The following is a 24,175-nucleotide window of genomic DNA, read 5'->3' as shown; positions in this document are numbered from 1 at the left end:
TCTGCACAGGAAACATGAGCAGTTTTAATCACAGGCATAGCATTGCGCTCCGTCACACACTTCACCATCCAAAACCAGCGCACGATGAGCATATGCATCACGTTAGCGCAGAAACAGTGGATGCCCCCCGAAGGGTAAACGTGGGCTGTCATAGTTAGTATGCCGGAAGTTATAAGCTGGCTGCTATGTCCATATGCGTTGCAGCCAGTTTTACGTGCGTTTGAACGAGCTTGAAGGTCAACCTTGATGATTACATATTCGCTACTTGCATTGCTGCGAAGAGTCGAAATCTGCAAAGTGACGCATTAACTTTACTCACAGCGTTAAAATGCTGTCAGTGGCTTGCAAACGACCCACGAACGCCCCTGCATGCACAATGCGTTTCAACACAGTGCTTAGCGTGCTAAGCCTCGTCCCATTTTATTCCACCGTTCGCGCTGAGGGTCGAATTGTGTACATAAGTCAGGAAGCAGAGCTGAGACGCGTAGACGTTGCGACGATGCAGTGTAGTCAGCGATACTAAAGCACACATAAATTTGCAGGATACTTCATGCATATCAATGGAGCAAGGAGAGAAAGTTGGAACCGAAGGTAGCGGTGACAGACGATTCTCCCATGGTCATTGGTGCTGACCTCGGAAACGAGCAAAAGGTATCTCACTTTCTGCGAGCACCCTGCGGGGGCTGTCTGACGAAGCGCTCCTGGTGTCAGGGCAGGAGCACTGTGGCGAAGAGCATTGGCAGCTGGCGGACTGCGCCGGTCTGGAGTGCTTCGTCAGACGGTGCTTGCACACAGTTCGGCATAATCCAGGCAAGCGCTCGTAGGGGTCTCTTACTTTTTCTCGCGGTAGTATACATTCGTAGCGCCCTAGATCAGCCTGTACGCATGTGTGTGGGACGGAATTGACAATAGGATATCGTGGTTGGTATGACATTTACTTTAAGGATAGGCAAAATACAGCCTATTAGAAGCGTTTTCACACTCAGCAGCTGCATTGGCACACAAATTAAGACAGCGGGATGATATGAAGATAGCCTACGTCACTGCATTTTGGTCGAAGTTTTTGGTTCTGCACTTGTCTCGACTCTGGCAGCATTGTCTGGCGCGACCGAGTGATCGCACTAACGACGTGACAGCAGGGGCCATCGAAGGGTGCAGACAGCAGCGCAAGGTGTGCGTACATAGCGCACCGCAACCTGACGGAGGCAGCGGGATGATATGAAGATAGCCTACGTCACTGCATTTTGGTCGAAGTTTTTGGTTCTGCACTTGTCTCGACTCTGGCAGCATTGTCTGGCGCGACCGAGTGATCGCACTAACGACGTGACAGCAGGGGCCATCGAAGGGTGCAGACAGCAGCGCAAGGTGTGCGTACATAGCGCACCGCAACCTGACGGAGGCAGCTGGCGTGCGCGCACCCCTGCCGGGGCTGCCTTACCCCGGCCGCGGCGAGTGGACTCACCCGGAGGGGCTCCTCTCCTCCGGGCAGACGGAGAGCGAGAGAGAAGCAGCCGGCGCTTTCGGTAGGGCGCACCGCACACCAACGGGCGGTCGCGAAAGTTGCTTTGCCGACGTCGTGGGCAGAGAGTGGTGTGCGAATCATGGACGTTCTAGTGAGTGACCCTTCGGCTACACCGCACGGATCGCAGCCTGGGCTTGTCAAGCACCGGATTGCGTAGCAGGACGACGCTCCGGTGACGGTCCGCCGCCGCTGTCCGGAGAGGCAAGTTTGTTTGGAGACATGCACCGGGGCTGTTTGTTTCGCCGGGGAGTTGGGGTCAGCGGGGGTCGAGCTTGCTGCGGCTGCGCGCCTTAGCGAGTTGCACCAGCCGCGGCAGGGCTGTCCCACGAGATGTCAGGCACATGGGCCATCGAAATGCGAGCCTGTCTGCACGAGTCAGTGTTTAGAATAGCAGCCCGAGTGACGTCGCCAGAAACGGCGTGGTCGCCGCCGAAGCTCAGCTGCTCGGCGCAACCCTATCGGGAAAGTAGAGAAAAAAAAAAAAGTGCATTTCCGCGCTTGCTGGGAGCGCGGCATTTGATTTTGTGTAAGGCTCGAAGAAGTGCTCGCGGTGGGCGAAATCAAGTTGCTGTCGGTGCTCGTTCGCCGTGGGCGCTCGGTTCAAAGGCCGCGGCCTGCGGAAAAGCTGCGGGACGTGCCTTTCATAAAAGTGAGGCACGTTTCAGTGACCTATATGCGGGGCCTATTATATATGCAGATAGGCGACCTACGCGAAGCGGTGTTTACAATTGATTGTGACTTGGCCGTTTCCTGAATCGTTTTGAGCTCGCTGCATTTCTTCCGCTGTTGCACCTTATTTTGATGGCAAACACTCGTGCGTCGCGCTGGACTCTTTCATAGCGACAATGTGCGAACGAACGAGACGGCCGTCATTGTGCGCGGGCAATCTTTCTCGGGCCGGCCTCGGTTCCCGCGAGAGTTTGCCTTCACCGCGATTTGCGCCGGCCGGTGTCGGGCCGTCTTTGTCAAAACCTGCGATCGCACGCACGCAGTCGACCGCTGTCGCCTTTGCAATTCCCTTGCGGTGATGCAATTCGTTTTGACCGCTTTCTCCCGCGCACGCTTGTTTTCGCTAGATGGAGAAAAGGAAGTGGAGGAGGGGAGCTGGGCATCGGAAAGATAGTTGACCTCGATCTTTCTCGGTGCCTGGCGTCGCGAGCCATCTCAGGCGGGGCGTGCGGCCGCTCGCCCGGTGCCGGACGTCGTTGGGGCTCCTCGGGGGCTTCCAAGACCCCCTGGGGAGTGAGTCAAAAGATGAGTCAGGAACGCGCCTTTACCGCTGGTGGGAAGCGGCAGCTCCGTCGTGTGCTGGCTTCCGCTGTCTTCGGTGCCCACTCGGCAGCAGATCAAGTGATACGTCGCCACAAAGGCGCCGCGACGCGTCCTCTGCATTGTTTTTTTTTTATATATACATATATATATTATATACATTCTCCATCTCTCGCTTGGTGGAAGTAGCAGACGCGATTCTACTGAAAGATGCATCATGCTCTTGCACAAAGAGTCGAGGAGGCGGCGTCGCCTTCTTTTCCTGCGATACATCAGGGCGCCATGGTCGAATGCCTCGGAGAAAGAACAAACACTTCCGCGCTACGTCGTTAGGTGGAAACCTAGCGTTTTATTTTGCTTTTTCTTCTGGCTGCAGCCGTGCAGCGATTGTATTCCGCCGTCTTGGTGTCATTCCTTACCATTGTTGCGATCGTCCCTGCTCTCTTGTTCCGTTCATGCACAATCTCGCTGCTGACCTGAGCCGGTCAAAAAGGAAGCAAACGTCTCTTCCCTCCTTTTGTATCGGCTTGCATTATTTACTTTGATCTGGGTTCAGTTTGAGCAGTCAAGTTCTTGAGTTCGGTCGCGTCCTAGCTTGCAACTTGGATTTGCAGGTAAATTTTAGTTTTGAACACTGCTGTTCAAAGTGGACAGGATCGAGAATAATTCACTGTTTCGTCTCCCCCGGATCTTGACGTGTCGCAGTCATGAAGTGGTGCCTCCAATACCTACTCACCCTGCCTTGCTTTTCTGTCAGAAATGCTTCAGCGTTAAATCTGAGTCCGACCTTCTATACTGTGTAGCTCACGGGACTCGCAGGATATGGTGCAACTGCATAAGAACTATAGCTTGAGTAATGGTCCGGCTAGCGGGAATTTTCTAGCAGTCACCTAACAATTTTCATGAAGCGGGTGTCACACTGCGCTGCGGACCATAACATGAAGAATCAGCGTGAGCGGTTAATCCCTACTTTTACTTGCGGACATCTTTCCTCTGTGGCTGTGTGGCGAAAGCTACAGAGCCGAAACGCACCAACTCTCACTACACAGCATCGAGAAATTTTATAGATCACTGCTTTTGAATGTTATACAATTACGGAATTATTCACGTTATTATTACATCAAGATTATGCTGCAATACTGACCAGTACAACTTGAGTATAACACGCCGTGCGATGGCTGCGATGCCAATCCTGTGAAGCGTGGGCTGGGCGCGTCTTCCCGCTGGTTCCTTTACGCGTTCTCATTGAGCTTGTTTTGACAACGCACATCGTGCGGGCCCTTTGTTGAGAATTTATCTTCGCGTGGGAATTCAGTGGAGGCTATTAATTCTATTAGTTCAACGTCCAGACAGAACTGAAACCGTAACTGAGGCCAGATGCGCCTGAACTGCTCGGTCTAGACAGTCCAAGGAAAGCTCCGCCCCAAAAAGTCTTGGCTGCATAGCCACAGACAGCTGTTCCTGATTATATATAGTGTCATTTTATGAGTTCCTTGATGCAAACGACACAAAAAGACGGGAAACTCGCCGAGTTTTCATTGTGATGAGACGACATGCTGTTGGCCGAGAGCTCATTTCCACCTCAGAGTTAAGCAAATTCGGCAGAGACGCTCAAGACTGCTTACGTGGGAGAATGCATTATAATGACAATCAGTCATGACTATTCATAATGTTTATACATACTATACACCTCACAGTACATCACTTTTGCGGCCGCTTTTCAGTGGAGGCAAAAAACTAGGCTCCCGTGTGCTGTGCGATGTCAGCGCACTTTAAAGAACCTCATGTGGACGAAATTTTTGGAGCTCTTCACTACGGCTTCTCTCATACCTTGAGTCGCTTTGGGACGTTAAACCCCATAAACTAAACCAACAAACTAGTAGGTTACTTTTAAAGTTGTGGGTAATGCAACGCTGCATAATGTGTATGTCATGACTATATAAACATCACGATTGATTATTCATCACTATACGTGTCCTCTTACATTGTACAAGGTGTCCAAGCTAACTTTAGGCAAGGGTTAAAAATCAAACATTTGAGGAAGGCCAGGGAAATCACTTGTACGCAGCTGCCAGCCATCTGATGCACCACAGGCGGTTTTGCAATTAACGGATTAGTAATTAAGATAATTTTTCTAATTTACTATTGCCTTTATACAATAAATGTGAGTTGGAGAGCACCTTCAGAAACCCCCTTACATTTATTTCCGATAAAGAAAGCGTCACGTGTATCTTTTTCCCCGGGCTCTAATAAAGCCCGTCAAAAAAAAAAAAAAAAAAAAAAAAAAAAAAAGAAAAGAAAAAAGAAAAACGTGACTGGCGCATTTGCGCGCCACCATTGTGGTGATTTCAACCGTGGTTTTAGTGAACGAAATCAGCTGTGGCCGTGACTTGACAGCCGTGTTCTAGCGGTAGGCTGATATGCTAGCGGTGGTTGCAGCGAGCGCAGTGAGCTCGCTACAACTGGCACCGTCACGTGGGCCGACTGCCTGAAGCGAACGAAGAATCCGCAGCAGATATATCGGCCTACCGCTGGAACTTGGCTGTCGAGGTCGAGTCACTGCCCCAGCTAATTTCGCTCACTCAAGCCACAATTCAGAGCACCACAATCGTTGCGCGCGAATGCGTTAGTCACATGATATTTTTGTATTTCGCGGGCTTTCTTTAGAGCTTGGAAAAAAAAAAAAAAAAAAGATACACGTGAGGCTTTCTGTATCGGAAATAAACGGAATGGGGGTTTCAGAAGGTGCTCTCCAAATTTGCATATCACCCTTTATTGTCTAAAGGCCATAGTTAGTAAATTACAAAAATGATTACTGATTAGTTAATTGCAAAATAAAAATTTCCTTGTGGTGTGCCAGACGGCTGGCAGCTGTATACAAGTGGTTTCTCTGGCCCACCTCAAATGTTTTATTTTTTAACCCTTGTCTAAAGTTAGCTTGGACACCCTGTAAACGTCGTGACCCGCACAGCAGCGTGGTGATGCCATTAAATTTCGCGCCATAGACGGCGCCGAATTTCGAGCCATGAGAAGCACGTACCTTCTAGTGGGGCTTCTAATGGTCTCGCATTGATTGGTTCGTTTGACTGTGACAGCTAAGTGGTTGTCGCTGGCAGGCAACTTCGTTCCGAGTGGCGCCCATTTCCCTCGTAACGGGGCTTTAAATTCTTTCGCATTGCGTTTATTCAGTTGATTGCGGCATGCGGTTTTATGACGCCGCCTTTAGTGCGCTATCACTAGGGGTTCCATTCCGCGGAAAAGCCATTGTCAGTCCCTGACTTGGGCTGTTGGAACGGAGGAAATTCGGCCGACCGGCCAGAGGCATGCTCGATCGACTTTTGTTCTGATGGGATGGATATATAACGCTTTCGCTCGAAAACTTCTTGGCCCGTCTCTCGATGGGCGATGTGTTCGCTTTCAGCAACACCGCCACATTAGCGGGCAGCCATGAGCGGGCGACTCAGCGCAAGTACAAAGCTACCACGATGAAAAGTGCACAGCATTTAGCCACGGATGAACCGCTCCACGCGATAATGGCTTTGAATACTAGCTGCTGCAAATGATTGCGCCACCGCCAAGCCGCGCGAGCATCTTCAGTTCGCCTACAGTTACGAGGAGCGGTCAGCGCAAGCTGCTTGGCACGACTCTTGTCAGTTCAGAGAGAGCGAGAGAGAGAGAGCACATACTTCTTTTACAGTGATAGCTACACGGGGGCTTTCCTTGGGGCAGGTGGCCTTGCCATGCGCTATCATTTGCGCAGTGTGTTGTGGAGAAAAAATATCTCGCTGTCACCTGCATGCCAGCGCAGTTCAGGTGGGCAGAGGATTGGGGAAGAGGCGGCGTGGCGTCACTTGCACTTCTCGGCGAAGTTTGCAAGCGACATAGCCAGTTTGTCGCATTACGGAAGGCGACCTGGGTCCGTCAGAGTGGCGCGCATTGCATTGCTTGTTCACAAGAGCTCAGTCATGTAGTGCGCGCCACCGATTGGCCCAGATCGCCCATACAGCTTTCGTAATGCAAAAACTGGTTGTTATACAGAGTATATTGCGGAAGCCATTAAAGTAGCGCCCCTTCCATAGTTTTGCAGACGAAATAGAGAGTTTACTAATCTGAGAGCAGGAACCTTTTCAGATTTTGCTAATCTCTTATGCCCACTATTGCGACCTATTAAAAATTGGGATGCTCAGAGATGTACGAAAAGAAGCTATTCTTCTAAGTACGTGAGCTGATGAATGTGTGGCTCTCTCTGCGTGAGCATTCTTGATATTACTGCCATGGTGGTGCCGCAAATGCATCAGTATAGTACAGACGCGCGCATTAGCCCACTGGCGCGCACAGAAAACGAGCGGCTTTGGCCGCAGAAACGGCCTGTCTCCAGAAAAGTGTCCTATACTCAAAACAGTTACGAAGTGGCCCTGAATTATAGAACGCTTGTCATAGAACTGAGCCGAGGCAGACCTTGGCGAAACTTATGGCGATTCCATTCGAATTCTTTTAGCCCGTCGTCACTGGTTCGGGCCAAGGCACACTCCCGCTATCGGTGGGACCGGCCACCCGGAAAGCAAGAATGGAACCGAATAAAAGAGTTTCATCTGCGGGCCGTACACCTGCTCTACGTGTCGTCGTCCGACTGCCTACAAAGGCGAAAATCGAAGCAAGGGAACGCCCAGCTTCCGGGGCGATAATCGTAGGAAAGAGTAGAAGCAGATTCACCTGACCTTTCGTTCGTACAGACGATTTCAGATTTTCAATTATTTTTATTACACGCAAAGTTATTGAAATTAATTGGGAGGGATAAGCTTAAAATCAACTGTATGAATTTAAATCCAGGCGACTGAGGACGTTAACCTTTTCTTGCCTTTTGTTCCCCGTGTAATATGATTGAGAGGCGCAACACCCATGACTTCTATCACTATGCTTGCATGTTGGATGTCTCTGTAAACAAGCCAACATTTTGTATGTTGTCTGGATTGCATAGTTATCACTTTCAGTATCATTTTTTGCTTCTCCTGTTGGACGCGGATGTTGTCTGCTGAAAAGCGCGTTTCAGTTGTGCAATTGAAGAACAAGCGTGATCCTTGCTAGAAAGCTGGGCGAGTTGGATACTGTTCATGATGACTCAGCGGGCGCAAACTTTACGAAGACCGAGGAAGAAATACAGGACACGCGCCGCTCTTAAAGCGTGTTTATTGGAAAGGAAAACGGGGCGTCAATACAAACGGACAGCGAAAACAACAAAACGGCCACGTATGAAACAGGCTCAAAAAGAAATAGAGAGAACGCAAACACACCCTCCGAGGAAAGCCTATTTCTTTCTTGGACAACGATATCGAAGGCTTGCTGACGCAATTTCTAGACGACGTATCTTTTTGCAACAAGCCTTAACCCATGCGACACTCGGTGCAAATGTGGGATCATAGCAGCAGTTTGTTTTCGATTTTTCTTTACAAAGCGGGGGACGGGGCTGAATGGCCTTTCCTTGGTCTCCGTAAAGTTTGCGCCTATTGAGTCAACGGAAACCGTGATCCTGCCCAGGCCGACCACAGTGGAAGCTTTTTGTTTTCTTCTTCTTCTTTTTTTTTTTTTTTTTTTTAGCCGCCATGCTAGTTAGTTCTGTGATGTAACGAAGCAGCAGTCACTGTCCACAGTGAGATGAACATTTTAACGAACCGCTACGGATTCTTGTAACTGTGAACAGGAAGCCTGTAGCAGTTGTTTCGAAATGGCTTTCCTTTTTTTGACTGTGACCAGTTATAGCTTGTTTACTCCCCCCCCCCCCCCCCCCCCCCCATTACGCATGTCAGACGAGTAATTTCGTCGAAATGTCGATTGACAGGTTTTAGCCGAATGGATTTGTGGTATTAGCTCTTATATTTGCAGTACATATATATCAACATTTTTCCTTGAATACTTTTGCTGTAGTTTGGTGAGCGAGCAGGTTGCGCTGTGAGCAGTTCCAAAACATTTTTTTAGGCCCTCAGACTTGATTTGCAGGTTTTGGACCCATCTCAAAAGCCGTTCCAAACTGGCGTACGCACAAGAAGTGCAGATTTGCGGTGGCTCTATCTTCGCACTCTGCGCCTTATTCCTTGAAGATTCCATGAGGCAGCCCTGATAAAACTCATTTATCAGTCAGTAGCACCAGGTGTGATCTCAGATGCCCCAACGAATGGAAAACGAGTGAGAAATTTCTTTCACAGGATTACCTCTCTCGGGCAGACATACCGCAGGTTGCAGGAGCTTCTGATCAACGGTGCCTCTCTTCTGAACTCCCCATTTGCGGCTTCTCTCACCGGATGAAATGCTGCCCTCAAAGGGAATATAGTTCTCCTGGTTACGGCTCTGAGTGAAAGTAGGTTGTTGACAAGTTACGCCGACGTCTTGCAGGTTTGCTAGTAACTGAGCTACTTACTACTTTACTCGCAGGCAATTTTAATTGAAAGCCGGCTGAGAAGCAAGCAAGGAGCAGGTAGCGAACACCAGCCCCCGATCGCGGCAAAAATTTCAGCATTATAGAGGGGTGGAAGCGCTGCTCCAGTTGCTCCATTTACCTCTAAACTGCTTTCCCTGCTCCATCCTGCTCCAGAATGCAATATTGCCCCAAAACTGCTCCAAACCTTAATATTTTTGCTATCAAATTTAGTAGAACCTGATTTTACCACTCAGTGGACCTAGGAAACTTTTCTGTCTGCAATGAACTACATGAATTTTTCTAATGATTCTGTTGTGAAAACAAGCACATACTTCATCATCAAGCCTCATTGTTAAGAACAAATGTGGCAAACCTACATGAGGCAAAAGCATACTTGAAGCTTTATCGATGCCACGAAGGTGCAAATCACTATAAATTTTCTCAAGAGTGTTGGAAAGCTATCCAGAGCATATCGTTAACGTGTTAACTTAAGGTAGTCCCAGCACCGCTAAAGCAAAAACATGAGGAGCCACTGGCAGAACATTAGAAATAAATAATCTGAAGAGGAGAAAAGGATATCCGATTGCTGTCGATCCTCCTTGGAGGCAGCACTGACCAGTGCTCAGGAATTTATGGATTGAAAAAGATGTGTATAAGATAGCATAAATGTGCTGCTCATTGATGTGAATTCCAAACTAGTGGTAGTGCTTGAGTGCACCAAAGCACTTTGGTAAACTCCACGTCTGAATCTATCAAGTGGCCAAAAGCTTTTATTCAGACTTGATTTTCAGATGTGAAGCGTAGAAAAAAGTATTCCATTTGCTAGTATTGTTCCAAACTGTTGCTCAGGTCAGCTGCGATATTTTAAGCATCTGTACATTGTTTTGGCTGTTTGTCTTGCCACTGTCAGAGATGCATGCAGTCAAGCCGAGCATTGAACTTTGGAAAGAAAAAAAAATCAAAGTGGATTTTTTTTTTTATGTCGGGAATAGAAAATTGCAATGATTAAAAGCGGTCGATCCTAAAAACATGCTCCAAAACATAATTAGTATACTCCAAAAATCTTGGTTTACTGCTCCAAAGCTGCTCCAAAACGGCATTACTACTGCTCCCTGAGCAGCTCCAAAATGCTCAAGCCTGCTTCCACCCCTGTTCATAGCTCATTCCTGTATAAGGCATATAACTCATGCAATCAGGGAAGGGTGGACGCCTCCTCCCAGCCAATGAGGCGCTGCTAGCTATCGTTGCTACTTGTGAAATAATTTCCCTTGTCGACACGCCCTCGGTCCTTGCAAAAAGTCGTACGCATCTTTAGACTGAGAGGCTTCTCAAAGCGCCCATGGCGTACGTCGGCCCATTGTTATGACGTTCATCGTCATTCAGCCGCAATAGCCACCTGCGATGCCCCGCTGGCATAAAAATGGGCCATCGGCTGAAGGGCACCCTTTCAGTAGCGTTTGCCGCTTAGTTTATTTAGTTGAGTTCACTTGCAGCAGATGGCCCCCGGAAGTGAAGACAGCAAATTTTCCTCATGCTTGGACTTCCGCTGTCGTGCTTTCGATTATTGCTGAAGCCGTGGCAGCAGTCCTGCGGTGCTCCTGCTGGTTGCTAGCGGAGACAAGTCGTCCTTTCGGACCAATCACAGCGCTACATCATTCTTTCTGTGGCTATGCGGCAAAATTTACAGCTAACTTAAGTCCCCCCTAGAAATTTGGTTGATATTGCAACCGAATATTATACCATTACGGAATTATTAACGTTATCATTAGGTGGAAATTGCACTCTGATATTAGCCAGTATAGCTGGGTTATAACACGCCGTGCGCACGGATGGGTGTGCCCCTGTCGGGAACGCCGCGAAACTGAGTCAGGCCGCGTCTCTTCGCTGGTTTCGGTACGTTTTCTCAGCTGCGCTTGTTTTGACAACGTGCGACGTGTGGGCTATAAATTATTCGCGAATTACCATCACATAGGCCTCCAGCTGCGTAAACAAACACATTTCTGCCTATTTGGATGCTCGAAAATCTCGATATTGTACAGAAACGAAATCAAAGCCGTAGCTGAGGCGGGATTTGCCTGAACTACTTGGCGTTGTGACGTAGTACGAAAATCTCCGCCCCCGTATCCGTGGCTGCATAGCCACAGAAAGCGTTCGGCGAATACATGAAGGTACACGCGTCGTGTATCGCTTACATCGATGCCGAAAACGAGAGGGAAGGATAAAAAAAAGAACCCATTCAGCAGCAGCTAGATGCAGTTATGTCTGCTTTATGTGGCCATCGGTGGCTCTCCTGTGGACGTTAGTCTCACCGGAGAATTGAGGCGGCGCCGGCAAACAAACGATCAAATAAATAAAACAAAACCAAAATAGTAAATAGACGAAATAAGAAAAAATTACAAGGGTTCAACGCTGATGACCCAAATATTTAGCGAAAGCATTAGCTGCGGGTGACCGAGCGTTCTTCTCTTTTTCTTCTTCCTCAGCCCACATATAAAGCCTCGCTTTAACCAAGCCGTATGAACGTGCCTTAGTGGCCTATATAGGGGTAACGTGAATCCCAGGGTCCTAGCAGGCTGATTCTGACATAACCGTCCCATGTGAAACGAGAGACCCAAGTTGGCAGCTTCCTGCCGACCGGTTGAGTTGGTAGCCCAGCTCTCACCCTAGTGTCACGTGGGGTGTGACGTCACAGCAGTCACGTGGGTAAGACGTGGCTACCGGCCGCGCTACGCTGAAGGCTCGAAACCTAGGGTAGTATTGCTTTCCAAATAGTAAAAATGACGGGTGATTTATCGTGGTCAGAGTAAATGCGAATTTAACGAATTTAAGTAAACACATTTTTTTTTTTTGTTTTGAGGCGCTAGCGCTTGGGTTGCGTTAGCGCCTGGCCGCGCACCACAGCGACGTGGAAATTGCCACCTTTTTGAACGTAGAGAAGTCTTGCATTTATGAGGTGCAAAATGGGCTGACGTGCTCTGACGTGGACGTGGCATTAATGGCGAAATGAAAGAAAAAAAAAATCACAGCCAGCGGTTAGATGACGTCAGAACACCTGATTTTCGCAAGCGGCTGCATGTCGTCATGAGTGACTACCCAAGAAAGTCAATGCGGGCAATCGCAAATGAGCTCCAAGTCGCAGAGCCAAGCTCGCTCTGCGCGATGACTTGAGGTATAATTCCTATTCAATGAGTAGAGGGCATATGTCCTGGGGAGGGGGAAACTCACATCCGATAAAACTCAAGATAATCATTTGCACCGGTTGAAGCGCTTTCTAAGCAACCTGAAGAAGCTTGAAAAGCCACGAATGCTGGTTTTCTTTTTTTTTTTTTTTAGATGAAAAACATTTTTTGACAAAGATCAAAAAGCTAACCACCACTGCTGGGGTGCTTACGATGTTGCTCACAAAATTTTCCTCATTTGTGTTAGCCGTCGTCAGCAACGATGGTGAAGTCATGTTCCACACTTTTTTGCAGAAGGGCCGCGTCCTTGGAGTTGCTTGCCACCTTTGCAAAACTCTGGATAGAGGCTATATCGAAAGGAGGATCTTATGTCTTTCAGCTGATTCGGCTCCAGCCCACACCACCTACGTCATCTAGGATTGGCTGGCTGATAACATCACTTCACGACCACGTCAGTCCTAACTTGTGGCCTCCTAGTTCTCCAGGTTCAAATCCGCTCGACTACTATGCCCGGGGCGTCGTTGCGATAGAGGTCGACAAAAAGCTACATAACACCAAAGACTCGCTAAAAGCCGCCATTGCTCACTCAATGGCCAACATCTCAGAGGACCACTTGATCCGATCATGCAGCCATTTCCGAAGTCGAATTGAACCGGTTATTGTCGCGAATGGCGGATTCATTGAGTAGTTGCGGAAATAAACGTTAAGGAAAGTAGTTGCCAAAGTTTGGTGAAAATGTGTCTGTTTTTGCTGGAGATATGCTTATTTCCCTGAAGTCAACATTGTAATCTCAAGTACCTCGCGCACCCCGCTTTAACCTAGTCTACGAACGTGCTAGCGTGTCCGAGTCTGGATTTAAGGGTTCCCGATCCCCACCTCGAAAAGTGCTGCCCAGACTAGCAGCACCTGTCGATTCAGCCATGACATGTCATCACGTGACGTCACACAGACACGAGCCTGGAGGCATCAGTAAACGGCTAAATGGCGAAGTGAACTATCTAGGGCTAGCGCTCTAAGACGACGTTTTCTAGCTGGGTAACATTATTATAAATATTAGACTTTCAGCAGAGCGGAGCCGTATACTAGCGCTGACCTGTCGGTTTACTAAACGCCGGCTGCGCTCGCACCACGGCCACATCTTGCTGCAACCATGCCAGTGCGCGTGCGCAGGAAGCGTTCGTTATCTCTTGAACGAGTTTTCCTCTTCTATTTCTTTGCGTAGTTTTACGTATGCAGCGAGTGCTTGATGGCTCTGTGTAGGTGCTGCCGCTTTTGCGAATCCTTGAGCGTGCTGCACGCTAGGATAAATTGCAAAACAAGACGGCAAGCAGTTATCTTTTGCCTTTCTTACACATTGTGTACTTTTCCGCCGAGTAATGAGTGTGAATACTCGTTCTGTTTATTGGCAGTGTTTTTCATTGAGAAAAAGTCTTGTGCGCGTGTCTTTTTTACCCTCATGTATATGAATGTTTAATCTCGTGCACACTTCTCAAATGCATATATTTTCATTTTTGTGTAACGTTGGCTTGCAAACTAGTCCGCCGATTATTTCTGTGTTACCCGTCAGCAGTGCTCCCAACAAACAAGGGTACTGATGACTTCTGATTTTTTATTTAACTCTTTCGTTACTCCGCCACTATGATTCGATCACCGGTGATCGAAAAATTCGGAAGTTCAAATTTCGCGCCCCGAGTGCCGTAACGGAGTTGCTGCGCCGTTTAGTTTGTACTGCAGATACTATATCTTTATTCTCGGTGGCTTTTTTTTTTTTTTTTTTTTGTTTTCGCGTGGCGGCTATTTTTCAAACACTTTTGAATTTCAGGTTGTGGCGTGGAATGCTAGTTCGCTAGTTCGCAAATAAATTGTTTCAGGCGAATTTGTTGCCTCTGAAGCAGAGTTGTTTAATGCTTATAACAGCAGCGGCCGAGAAGACGATCTTACATCGTCGGATTTTTATTGCAATTTTAAAACTCGGGAACAACAGTCCAAAACGTTGGCGGCGGCGCGCATACGTTTCAATTTCTGCCTACCATTTGGTTGTTCTTTGGAGCTCGTTGTCTCGATGAAAATATGCCATGATAGACATTTTTGTCATCTGTAGTGCCTCGGCAACAAATGGAGAAACGTCGTTCTGCTATCTCAAAGAAGGATTTTGTTTTGGCCGGGTATAACTCCGGGCATCGTCCTTAGATTGACAGTCCGTAGCAGGCCTTTTAGCTACTACAGAGCGTCAGTATAAGGTTTGCTAAAGCAGCAGACTTCTTCAAACTGTTTTTCTCCGCAGTAGTTCTAAATGCCACATGCCTGAGCACCAACAAGTATGCATTGATAGCCAGCGAACGAAAATTTCGGTAGCTAATTGTTTAGGATATGCTCGATCAGTCGAACTTTTTCACGGCACCGCGATATTCTTCATAGAGCTAAGCCATATGACAACAAAAAAATTCGGTTGCATTGTGACTGATGGCTCGTTTTTTCCGATTTTATTTGCCCCGCCACTATTTGAGGATGCTTCACCGCAGGGATCGTGAAGACTATGCGGTGAAGCATCTACAAAACGCGGCGGTACAGCGAACTCTCAGTGGCAGGTTTGCTTTCGCGTGTGAGCATCGTCGAAGCTCGCGCGTTCGTCTGCCTTGTGTCGGCGGCAGTAAACCCGTTGGATTTCCTGTGAATAGGATTTTGATAAGAGAAGAGCTCAGCGCATTTTATTTGATTTCATTCTGTTCTGTTTCTAATTTTCATACCAAGAGTTTATCAGAAATGGTAGTGGCTATAGTCTTTATTTCTGTGATATTTAATAGCCTCCCCAAAAGCGATCTCTGCTGAAAAAAAAAAAAGAAAAGAATGGTTTAAATTATTTTCATTAAACTTTACTCAAGTAAAAAAAAAAATGTGGTTTTAATTTTTTTTTTTTTTTTGTGAGAAAAATTTATTTCAAATCGAGGGCTGAAATTAGCCTATCTCAGGAAGTGTGGGGAAAAAAATTTCTACCTCAAAACGCCTTTGTGTTATAATTTTAAGATCTTGCTGGCAAATTTCAAGAATGTTTTAGGACATTTTCTATGTTCTCGAATTTGTTAATTTTGTGCTTCCCGAAGTTTTTCTTTTTCTTTTTTTGTAATCGGAATGAGTATTTGCGTTAAAAGAAATGATCTTCGAATATGCATTCTATTTCCATCATTGGAATATATTTTACCGATTTTTATCACTCTCAAAATTTGCAGAAAAAATGTTTGTCAGAAACCTATGAAAAACAGCCATTTTTCTCCTGGTAACGAGAGTTAAGGACGTACGGATCGCTCGAATCTCAGGTCGTCCAAAATGTGTGCTCCCCTTTCGAAAAGTTTTTTCTGTAACAACAACATGTTTCTTCGTGGTACATCCGCTCGATAAGCGTTCATGCGTTCCTTTACATGTGATAATTTTCCTTTTTTTATGCGTACAAGGCAGAACACAGGTTCGAATAGTGCCGGTGCTTTCTGTTCAATGCCGAAGTGTTAGCAGCGCGAGCCGATGCACCGGCAAACACGGCCGGCGCGCCGTGACGTTGCCAACGTTATGTCACGTGACACGCAGGCCTGAAAACCTGTCTAGGAGGTGTTGGCTCGGGCTGCCTCTTTGAGATGGTAATCGAAGCCGGGGCCCTTGGATCCCGGGTCAGACACGCTGCCACGCAGGCAAGTTCGTGCGGCCTGGTTAGAACGCGAGGCTTTATACGTGTATCGAGTGGTCTTTCAGATAATGTGGAAGCTTACTAATTTATGCTAATGAGCATGTTGTGCGAGATAATAGAGGCACATGTTAAGGGATTATTGGAAGTTAAGCGAATGTACGCGAAATCCGCATGGGTAGTCGCAGGCGGATGCAGTTATAACACTGCGGAGCTCATATAGGTCCATTCACACTTGCGAGTCGCGCAGGGCATGTCATCAGGAAGCCGCGCTCAGCTCGAACATGTTCGCTTTCCCGAATTGGTCGGCTTTGGAACGACGCTTGTCGCTCATGACTGTTCATCAGCAACGAAAAGCCGGATGTATTTACTAACTTCCGTTCACTACAGCTGCGCCGCTGATTGGTTACCGGTTTGCGACCAGGAGTCTCAAGGCTGGAAAATTGCGCAGTGTTCGTTTGGCCCGCGACTGTCGCTTTTCGAACAATGCGACCATTTGCGACATTCACCTTTCGACCAAAACGATCGCACAGCCTCTGTGAGTTTCAAGAGCATTAAGTTTCCGCCCTCCCAAGTTTTGCTTTTTATATATAGACTTCAATGCTTGCTGAAGAGTGAGCTGTTGACTGTCTCTCTTTGTGCGGGCAAGCATTCTCGCCAGTACCACCATAGACAAGCACCCGGCTTGCACAAATTTGTGCGGTGACACTTGCTACAGTATTATGTCGTATGACACAATCGTCATCATCAGCCAGACTATACTCACTGCAGGGTGAAGGCCCCTCCCATTTTCCTCCAGTTAACCCGGTCCTGTGCTAGCTGCATCCACTTGACCCCTGCGAATTTCTTAACCTCATCCACCCACCTAATTTTATGCCGCCCCCTGCTGCGCTTACCTTCCCTTGGAATCCAATTAGTTACTCTTAAATACCATCGGTTGTCCTCTCTTCGCGCTACATATCCTGCACATGCTCATTTTCTCTTCCTAATTTCCACTAGAATGTCAGTAACTTGAGTTATTTCTCTGGCTCACTCTGCACGCGTCCTATCTCAACGTTACACCCACCATTTTCCGATCCATAGCCCTCTGGGTTGTCCCCAACTTAAGTAGAACTCTTTTCGTTTACCTCCATGTTTCAGCCCCATAGGCGAGTACCGCTAGGATGCAACTGTTCTACACTTTCCTCTTGAGTGATACCGGTAAGCCGCTAGTCATAATGTTTGAGTACCTTCCAAATGCGCTCCGTCCGTCTTATTTTCCCAGTTTTCGTGGTCCGGATCTGCGGTCACTACCTGTCCTAAGTAGACATATATTCTCCTACCACTTCCATTGCTGTTTGCCCCGCCGGGGTGGCGCAGTGGTTACGGCGCTCGACTACTGATTTCCGGAGTCGTCCACTACGGCCTCTCTCATAGCCTGAGTCGTTTTAGGACGATAAACCCCACAAATCAAACCACAAACCAAACTTCCATTGCTGCGCGCTACCTATTTTAAACTGCTGTTTCTTTCCCAGGCTGTTCAAAATGAACTTAGCATTCTGCATACTAATCTTTAGCCTACCTTCCTGCTTCTCCTCTCTAATCATTAATCAGTAGTTGCAATTGGTCCCTTGAGTTACTTAACAAGGCAATGTCATCAGCGAATCGCAGATTACTTATTCTCCATCGACCCTGGTGCCTAACTGCTCTCATTCTATGTCTTTGAATACACCCTCTAAGCAAGCTGTGAAGAGTCCCCCTTTTCAAAGCTTCTAAGGCTTTCTTAACCTCGTCCTTTGTTATTGGCGGAACGTCTGATTGCTTTTCACTGCAGCCAATTTCATTTTTGTCCTAACTAGACCCGTATAGAACTCCTCGGTTACCTTGATTATTTTGTATATATTATTAATGACATTGCCCGCCTTGTCTCTCAGTGCATACATCTGATTTTTGTCTATGCCTAATTTTTTCTTTACAGCTTTCAGGCTACGACCCTTCTTTAGAGCATGACTTAATAGGTGAACGTAGTAATTAAAGGAAGGAAACGTCAAATTTGGGAGTTCGGTCATGATCGTACTAACCACTGTAACACGAATCGCAAATGTATTAAAAGTCTAGTGAATGCAAACCGATTTCTTTCACCCGTAAACATTCCAAATCTTACTTCTCTTATTTCATTAATAATAAGCGTTTCATCCTGCAAGTATCTTTTCGTGCAACCCACCCAGAACTTAGCATGCCCCGACAGACGTCACCGCCATACGCGCGAAAGCATCGCGGCCACTTGGTCATCGCCGCAACCTTCGGGACTCTCCTGTACTCATATTCGTACAGTGGCATACGCATTTCGTCGGCCGTTTGCTGGAATTCGCTTCATCAGTCTCCACATCTCAGTTATTCTCATTCGTTTGCAATGCTGAAGTTCATTCAGTACGCGGCTGCCCGCTTTATCACGCGTAACTGCAACCGAGTGTCATAGAAGTCAAACAGAACGTTTCACTCTATTCCCCTGAAATTTGTTGCAGTCATTTCTTCAAGCCACCTCTCTCCCCTCCCCTTTTCTCCTTGAAACCCCACAGCGCCTGAGTTGAGTTGTTTTGCGCTACAGGTGGAATTAGCCTTGCTTATTCTGCTGGCAATTGCTCCACCGTAGCGTCACTTATGTATTAAAAAAAAGTCCTAATATCTGTGATATCTGCCCCACTATGCGCAGTCACTAATATTAGTACATATTTCACTTCGGTAGTCACCATCTATGCACACATTCACTCACAGTACAACACAGTCTATTCCAGCTGCCACCATCTATACACACCTTCACTCACAGTATAACATAGTCCACTCCAGAAGTCACCATCATGCACACATTCACTCACAGTAGAACGTAGTCCATTCCAGCTGAATCAAGATCAGTGTCCTGCAGAAATTGTAAAAGAAGGCGTGAAGCCTCCCTTCTGCATGTCTGGTTTCCACTCGGGTAGACAATGTCCCGAAGTGCACTGTAAAGGGCTCCTGTCTTCTTGAAGGAAGCGAGCATCGCACACCTTTCCGCGTTGTACTCTGTACAGCACATAATATAATGTTCTATATCCCCGCACACACCACATATAGAACACAGCGGAGACGATGCCATGCCCGTCTTGTGCATCCAGGCAGGAGTACGAGCAGAGATCGTGCGAATTCGATGTAGTAGAGTTGCCTGATGTCTTCTCAGTCCCTTGGTCACACGTGGCTTGTGGGGCGCACTCCACGGGTACTAAAATGGTTAAGTACAGTTTCTCTGAAGAGTCTTTTTTTTATCTTGAGGAAGTACATGACAGTGCTTTATTGGCGAGACTATCTGCCACCTCGTTGCCTCTGACATCTATGTGTGAGGGCACCCATTGGAAATGTAAAGCCTCTGTTGCGCAGACTCTGCACCAAGCGTAGAGAACTTATAGACAAGGCATCAGTAGGAAACCCGCGCTCTAACCTTTGAAGGGCAGATTTTGAATCTGTTAGGATGAGTTAAGCAATAGCAACACTTGCGGCCGTTGTGGAGGATACGACTTCAGTAAAGCGCGCAGACCACGTATAGTACATAGAAGGAATGTAAAAAGCCGCTGAGCTAGATTTTCTGACCTTGTCTATAGTACCATCAGTAAAAATGTGAAGATGGCGGGCATACTCTCTTTCCAAATGTTCAAGTACGAGCGAACGCGTTGTCGCTAAAGGAGAATTGCGCTCCGCTTACATGGGGAATCGTGACCTTGAAGTCGAGGGTCGGAAATGACCAGGGCGGTTTCAACCGTTTCTTTTGCCTTCGAACATTGATGCCTAGAGAAGTAAGAGTATTAAGTGCCAAGTAGGCTCTCAACTCAGATCTCTTGGGGATCCGCTGAAGAAGGGATTGACCAGCTATACCGTGTCTCCGAGGCGGCCAAGTTGCATTAGTAGTCTATGTGAAGCGACAAGGCTAAGAAGTTTCGATAGTGACTCATGAAGTACTGCATTGTTCGCCGCCGCCTGAAAAACTCCAATGGCTCTTCTTAGGCCCTTTCTATGGAAAACTTCGAAACGTTCAAGCTGTGATGCCCAGGGGGAAATTAAAGGTAATTGGTACATTATTCAACTGATCACCAGCGCATCATGAAGTTTGACCATTGAAGAAGGATGGTTTCCCCATTTCTCACTTGCAATTCTACGGATCACATTGAGACGCGTGTCCGGACGGCTTCATAATAGTAAATATGTACTGCTTTGAGCGTATTTTTGACAAGACACGTGCTTACAGTTTACCTGCGTTGCCCTATGCATTTCAGTTTAATCTTCCCGATGCCACTCATCACGGATCATTAAGACTTTTGTTGGCGCTTGTGATCATAACATGGCGCACGTTACATTTTCGTTTTCTGCATAGTTCTTTGTTGTTCCTTTGTGTTTGTCACCATTTGCCTCGGGTTTTTCAATGCTGCTGACATTTGGGTAAATGACTGGAAATAGCTGTTCTTGGGGCCATTTTCTGCCCATATGATCGATAGCTCGGTCTCAGCGGTGTTGTCGCGCTTTCCGCTTTTTGATGCTTTTGAATTAACATCCAGCGTTATGAATAACAATGCTGCACGCTAATTTCGATAAAAACCGGCTTTCCTAGTGGCACGCCGGCTTCTGCCAGGCATACCTCATGTCTTCAATCAGGCAGGCTTCGATGTTAAAGTTGATGCGCATGAATCGAATTTGACACGAGTTGCAGGCATGCGTGGGCATACAGTCATCCACGCCACGAGGCCAGGTTAGAGGAATCATTGGAAGGGTGAGACGGCGATCCAGTGCCGAGCCTCAGGCGGTGGCAGCACTGAACGGCAGCATCTGAAGTATTTCGTGGCTGTAAAAGAAGCAGTAGAGAGACGAGGTGGCAGGATGGGGCACATTGTGTAAAGGATCGAGGCATCAGTTTAATCGCCGACGAGGCTAGCCTGTGACATTCGGGGCGTCGCCTGAGGAGCAGCCCCAGTGTTGATCGCCAATGGGACGCGCGTTCCAGGACGTCGTTCGCGGTAGCCGCCGCCGATGCGTCGCCGTGGCAGACATCCGCACTCCTCCCCCGCTTCCGTGTTCGGCGCGCTTGCACCGGCGTCGCCTCCTCCTTCCCGGCGAGACTGTCTTTATATCGTGCCACGCGGCGACTGCAACCCGATCGGATGCAGCGCCCGCGCGTTCAAGGTGAGATAAGTTCCTCTCCTTACCCTGATGACGCGGCCGCAGACACTGGATCGGTGACCGCTGCTCAGACACGCTCGTGCTTTCTCGGGTCCACTGAACCTGCGAAAAGATTGGTAGACTGAAAGAGGCCCGTTGCATGGGAACTGCGGTGTGATTTATGCGCCAGGAATATAGCACCCGCTGTCGTTTTTCTTTTCTTTCTTTTTTAGGGACCGAACACTGTCCCTATTCTCCTGGGGAACCGATGGAAGAAGGAAGGCGGTAATAAATAGCGGCTCTGATAGGCGCTTCTTCCAACGATTCGGTTCATACGACGCGGCGGGAGAAGAGGCGGCCCTTGTGTACACCGCTGACATTTGTAGGCAGTGTTTTTGTTTTGAGGAGCGGAAGCGGCCGACTTCTCCCTCCTTCGCGGCAGCCCGACCGCGCTCGGGTCCCCGTGTTTCAACACACGGTCGCGGCGCGCCTGTTCTCTTTTTCTTGCGCCTCCTCCTCCGCCCGTTGCTCCTAGCGCTGTTTTCATTCGGAATCTCTCGATTCCCCCCGACGCGCGCGGGCTTGTTTACCCTGGATCGGGCCAATCACTCAACGTGGTGCGGCCCGAGAAAGAACGGCCGAGGGGGAAAGAGGCGCGTTTCGCTCGTTCGGCGCGCTTCCAGTGAGTCGGCCCTGATTTCCTGAGAGGAAGCATGTCTTCCACTGGGGTCACACATAGCTGTTGCGTTTTCCAGCACGCGCCTGGGGAGCGCTGAGAGGTCGCGCCGGAAGAGAGCGGCGGCCGACCCCCGTTTGCTCCACCGCGTATTCTTTGCCGGCTTCCCCGGCGGCTGATCGTCGGGGGAAGCCGACCCTGTCACCGACGCGGCTCGAGCTTAGCCCCGTAATCTCACCGGCGCGTGGCTCTGGTCGACAAGGTGCCTTACGCTAAACACGTAGACCCGCACGTGATGGGGAGACCCCACCGCAAACCCTTGTTTTTCCTCGAACGGGAAGCTCAAGATATGCGTGGTCGACCTTTAGAAAGCACTGAGTAGTTATGCATTGTTATCATGAGTATCACGAAGTGGGAAAAAGAACACGGCTCTGGCGCTCACGCGTTTTATTAGGGCTGGTCTATCGTTTACTGCGTTACCTTCAGCACCATGGTGTACATCTGTTTTAGTCGCTAATTATCGAGTCTGTTTGCGTGTTATCTATGCATTTATTCCTTTTGCATCAGCATTCGCGCGAATCTAGCGCGTTACTTTTAAAAACGTGGTTTGTGCTCAGTGCGTGCGCGACGGTTGAATTCCTCGCATACCCGTGCGCGTACTGTGCAAGTGCGGAAACCTGAAAGCGCTGGTGCCTGATCGGCGAACGTTCAGGGAGATGCGAACGCAGCTTTGCGGAACTTTCTCTGGCCGTCGTTGTTAGTGCATCGCTGGCCGGAAATCGCATTAAAATAACGCCTAATGACGCGCATGTGTTTGCCTTGTGCCGGAAAGAGGGCAGCAACGAGAACAGAACGCGGGGAGGCCACGTAATCCGCGCGTGTCTTATTATTCCCGCGCTGGAAACGGGATCGCTGGAGGAGCGATGTCCCCGCTCCCGGCTAATTGGCTGATAAGGGAGCGAATCATTCAGCCTTTTCCCCCGACCCGAAGCGAGCTAGGCCCCGTCATTGACGATGGTTTGATGATTCCGCGCCGATGACGGCAGCACTGGCCGCTGAACAGACTCAACTTATTTGCGCGCACGTCAAAGCCCCGGTCCCTCCACCGTTGATTGCGTCCGTGGGCGGAGCCTTGCTGTTTGTTTTTATGCAGTCCGAGGTCCAAATCCGGCGGTATAAAGTAAAGAGCCTCGTATCCCTGCCAGGGAATCGACTTGTTCGCGTATATATCATCCGCCTTGAGCTTCGTCCGCAGTGTAAGTACGTCCGGTGGCGCGTTTGCGCTGTTCTTACGTTGCCTTATCCCCTGCCGGGGACCCGCCTATGCGTCACTCGTCCTGTTCCTGAAACGAAGATGCCAGCTTAGGTCTGCCCGGATATGTATTGCTAGCATAGTGTGCGAACTGACGTGCTCTGACCGGCGGTGGATTTTTAGAATTGAGCGAAGTCGTCTCAGTGATACTTGATCCATGTCACACAGAGAACTGCACGCGAGCCATGAAAAAGTATTAGCGAATAAGTAGGAAAAAGAGAGAGTGCGAGTAGCGAACCTGGCTAATCAGCGATTTTTCTTTTCCAGAAAAATATGGCCGAAGTTTAACCCTGCTAAATCTATAGTTAGGAGAAGCGAAAGCGTGGTTTTACTTGGTTAGGCGTATAATTTAAATGTGGGCAGACATGATTTTGCAGCGATTAAATTTCCGAGACTATGGAGTCGAGTATGCCGTCAACTACAATGGGAACACGTGGTCATCAAATGTCAATTGGTGGGTATACACCATACTGCACTGTGACCTCTGTCTCGTTGAACGTCAAGCGGCCGGACAAGTTCACTTTGGCTGACACATAGTGCAGTGAAGCTTTTGCTTCAATAGGTGCTGGTGTTTGTAGCTGTTTTTTCTGCATGACCTGCAGCGACGCATTCAGTCGAATTAGCCCTCTTGTAACGAAGTCTCCTCTTTCATTCGAATTATCGCTTTGTTGAAAACGTCAAATGCGTATGGCGGTGGCGCATTTCGATTAGCGCGAAAGGTGAAAACCGTGAATACCCTCGGGGAGGAGCACATATGCTGCTCTGTTTTCCTTTTATTACTACCACGCTACACCAGTCGGAAAAAACTACACAACCTTTTATGTTGTTACGACAGAATTTCTGTGCGGTTTTAGACAGAAAACCTGTTGTGACAACAGAACGTTCTGTAGTTACATCAGAAAAGTGCAACCGAACTACAGAAAAACTACAGAACTGCAGAAAAATCTGACGTTTACGACAGAAGTACACAATATT

General features: G+C 48.2%; 1 protein-coding gene across 8 annotated transcripts in view; it reads left to right on the top strand.

Annotated features, from left to right (window-relative positions):
• The first annotated feature begins 1,287 nt into the window (after nucleotides 1-1,287).
• Nucleotides 1,288-24,175, top strand: part of LOC146206460 (uncharacterized) — a 71,099-nt gene continuing 48,211 nt past the window's right edge. For 4 of the 8 annotated variants that reach the window (XM_084591132.1, XM_084591127.1, XM_084591134.1 and 1 more), the window contains exon 1: nucleotides 21,124-21,236. Coding sequence is in view for 3 of the 8 variants with exons in the window: in XM_084591127.1 (XP_084447253.1) it covers nucleotides 21,215-21,236 (22 nt within the window). In the remaining 5 variants the exon portion in view is untranslated. Of the gene's footprint in view, nucleotides 1,724-21,123; nucleotides 21,237-24,175 lie in introns of those variants that run through there. The other 4 variants (XM_084591135.1, XM_084591131.1, XM_084591130.1 and 1 more) reach the window with 4 other exon arrangements.

Source organism: Amblyomma maculatum, chromosome 1, assembly GCF_055883805.1.
Source record: "Amblyomma maculatum isolate TAMU_Amacu chromosome 1, ASM5588380v1, whole genome shotgun sequence".
Taxonomy (NCBI): Eukaryota; Metazoa; Arthropoda; class Arachnida; order Ixodida; family Ixodidae; genus Amblyomma; species Amblyomma maculatum.
This window is presented reverse-complemented; position numbering and strand designations above follow the sequence as displayed.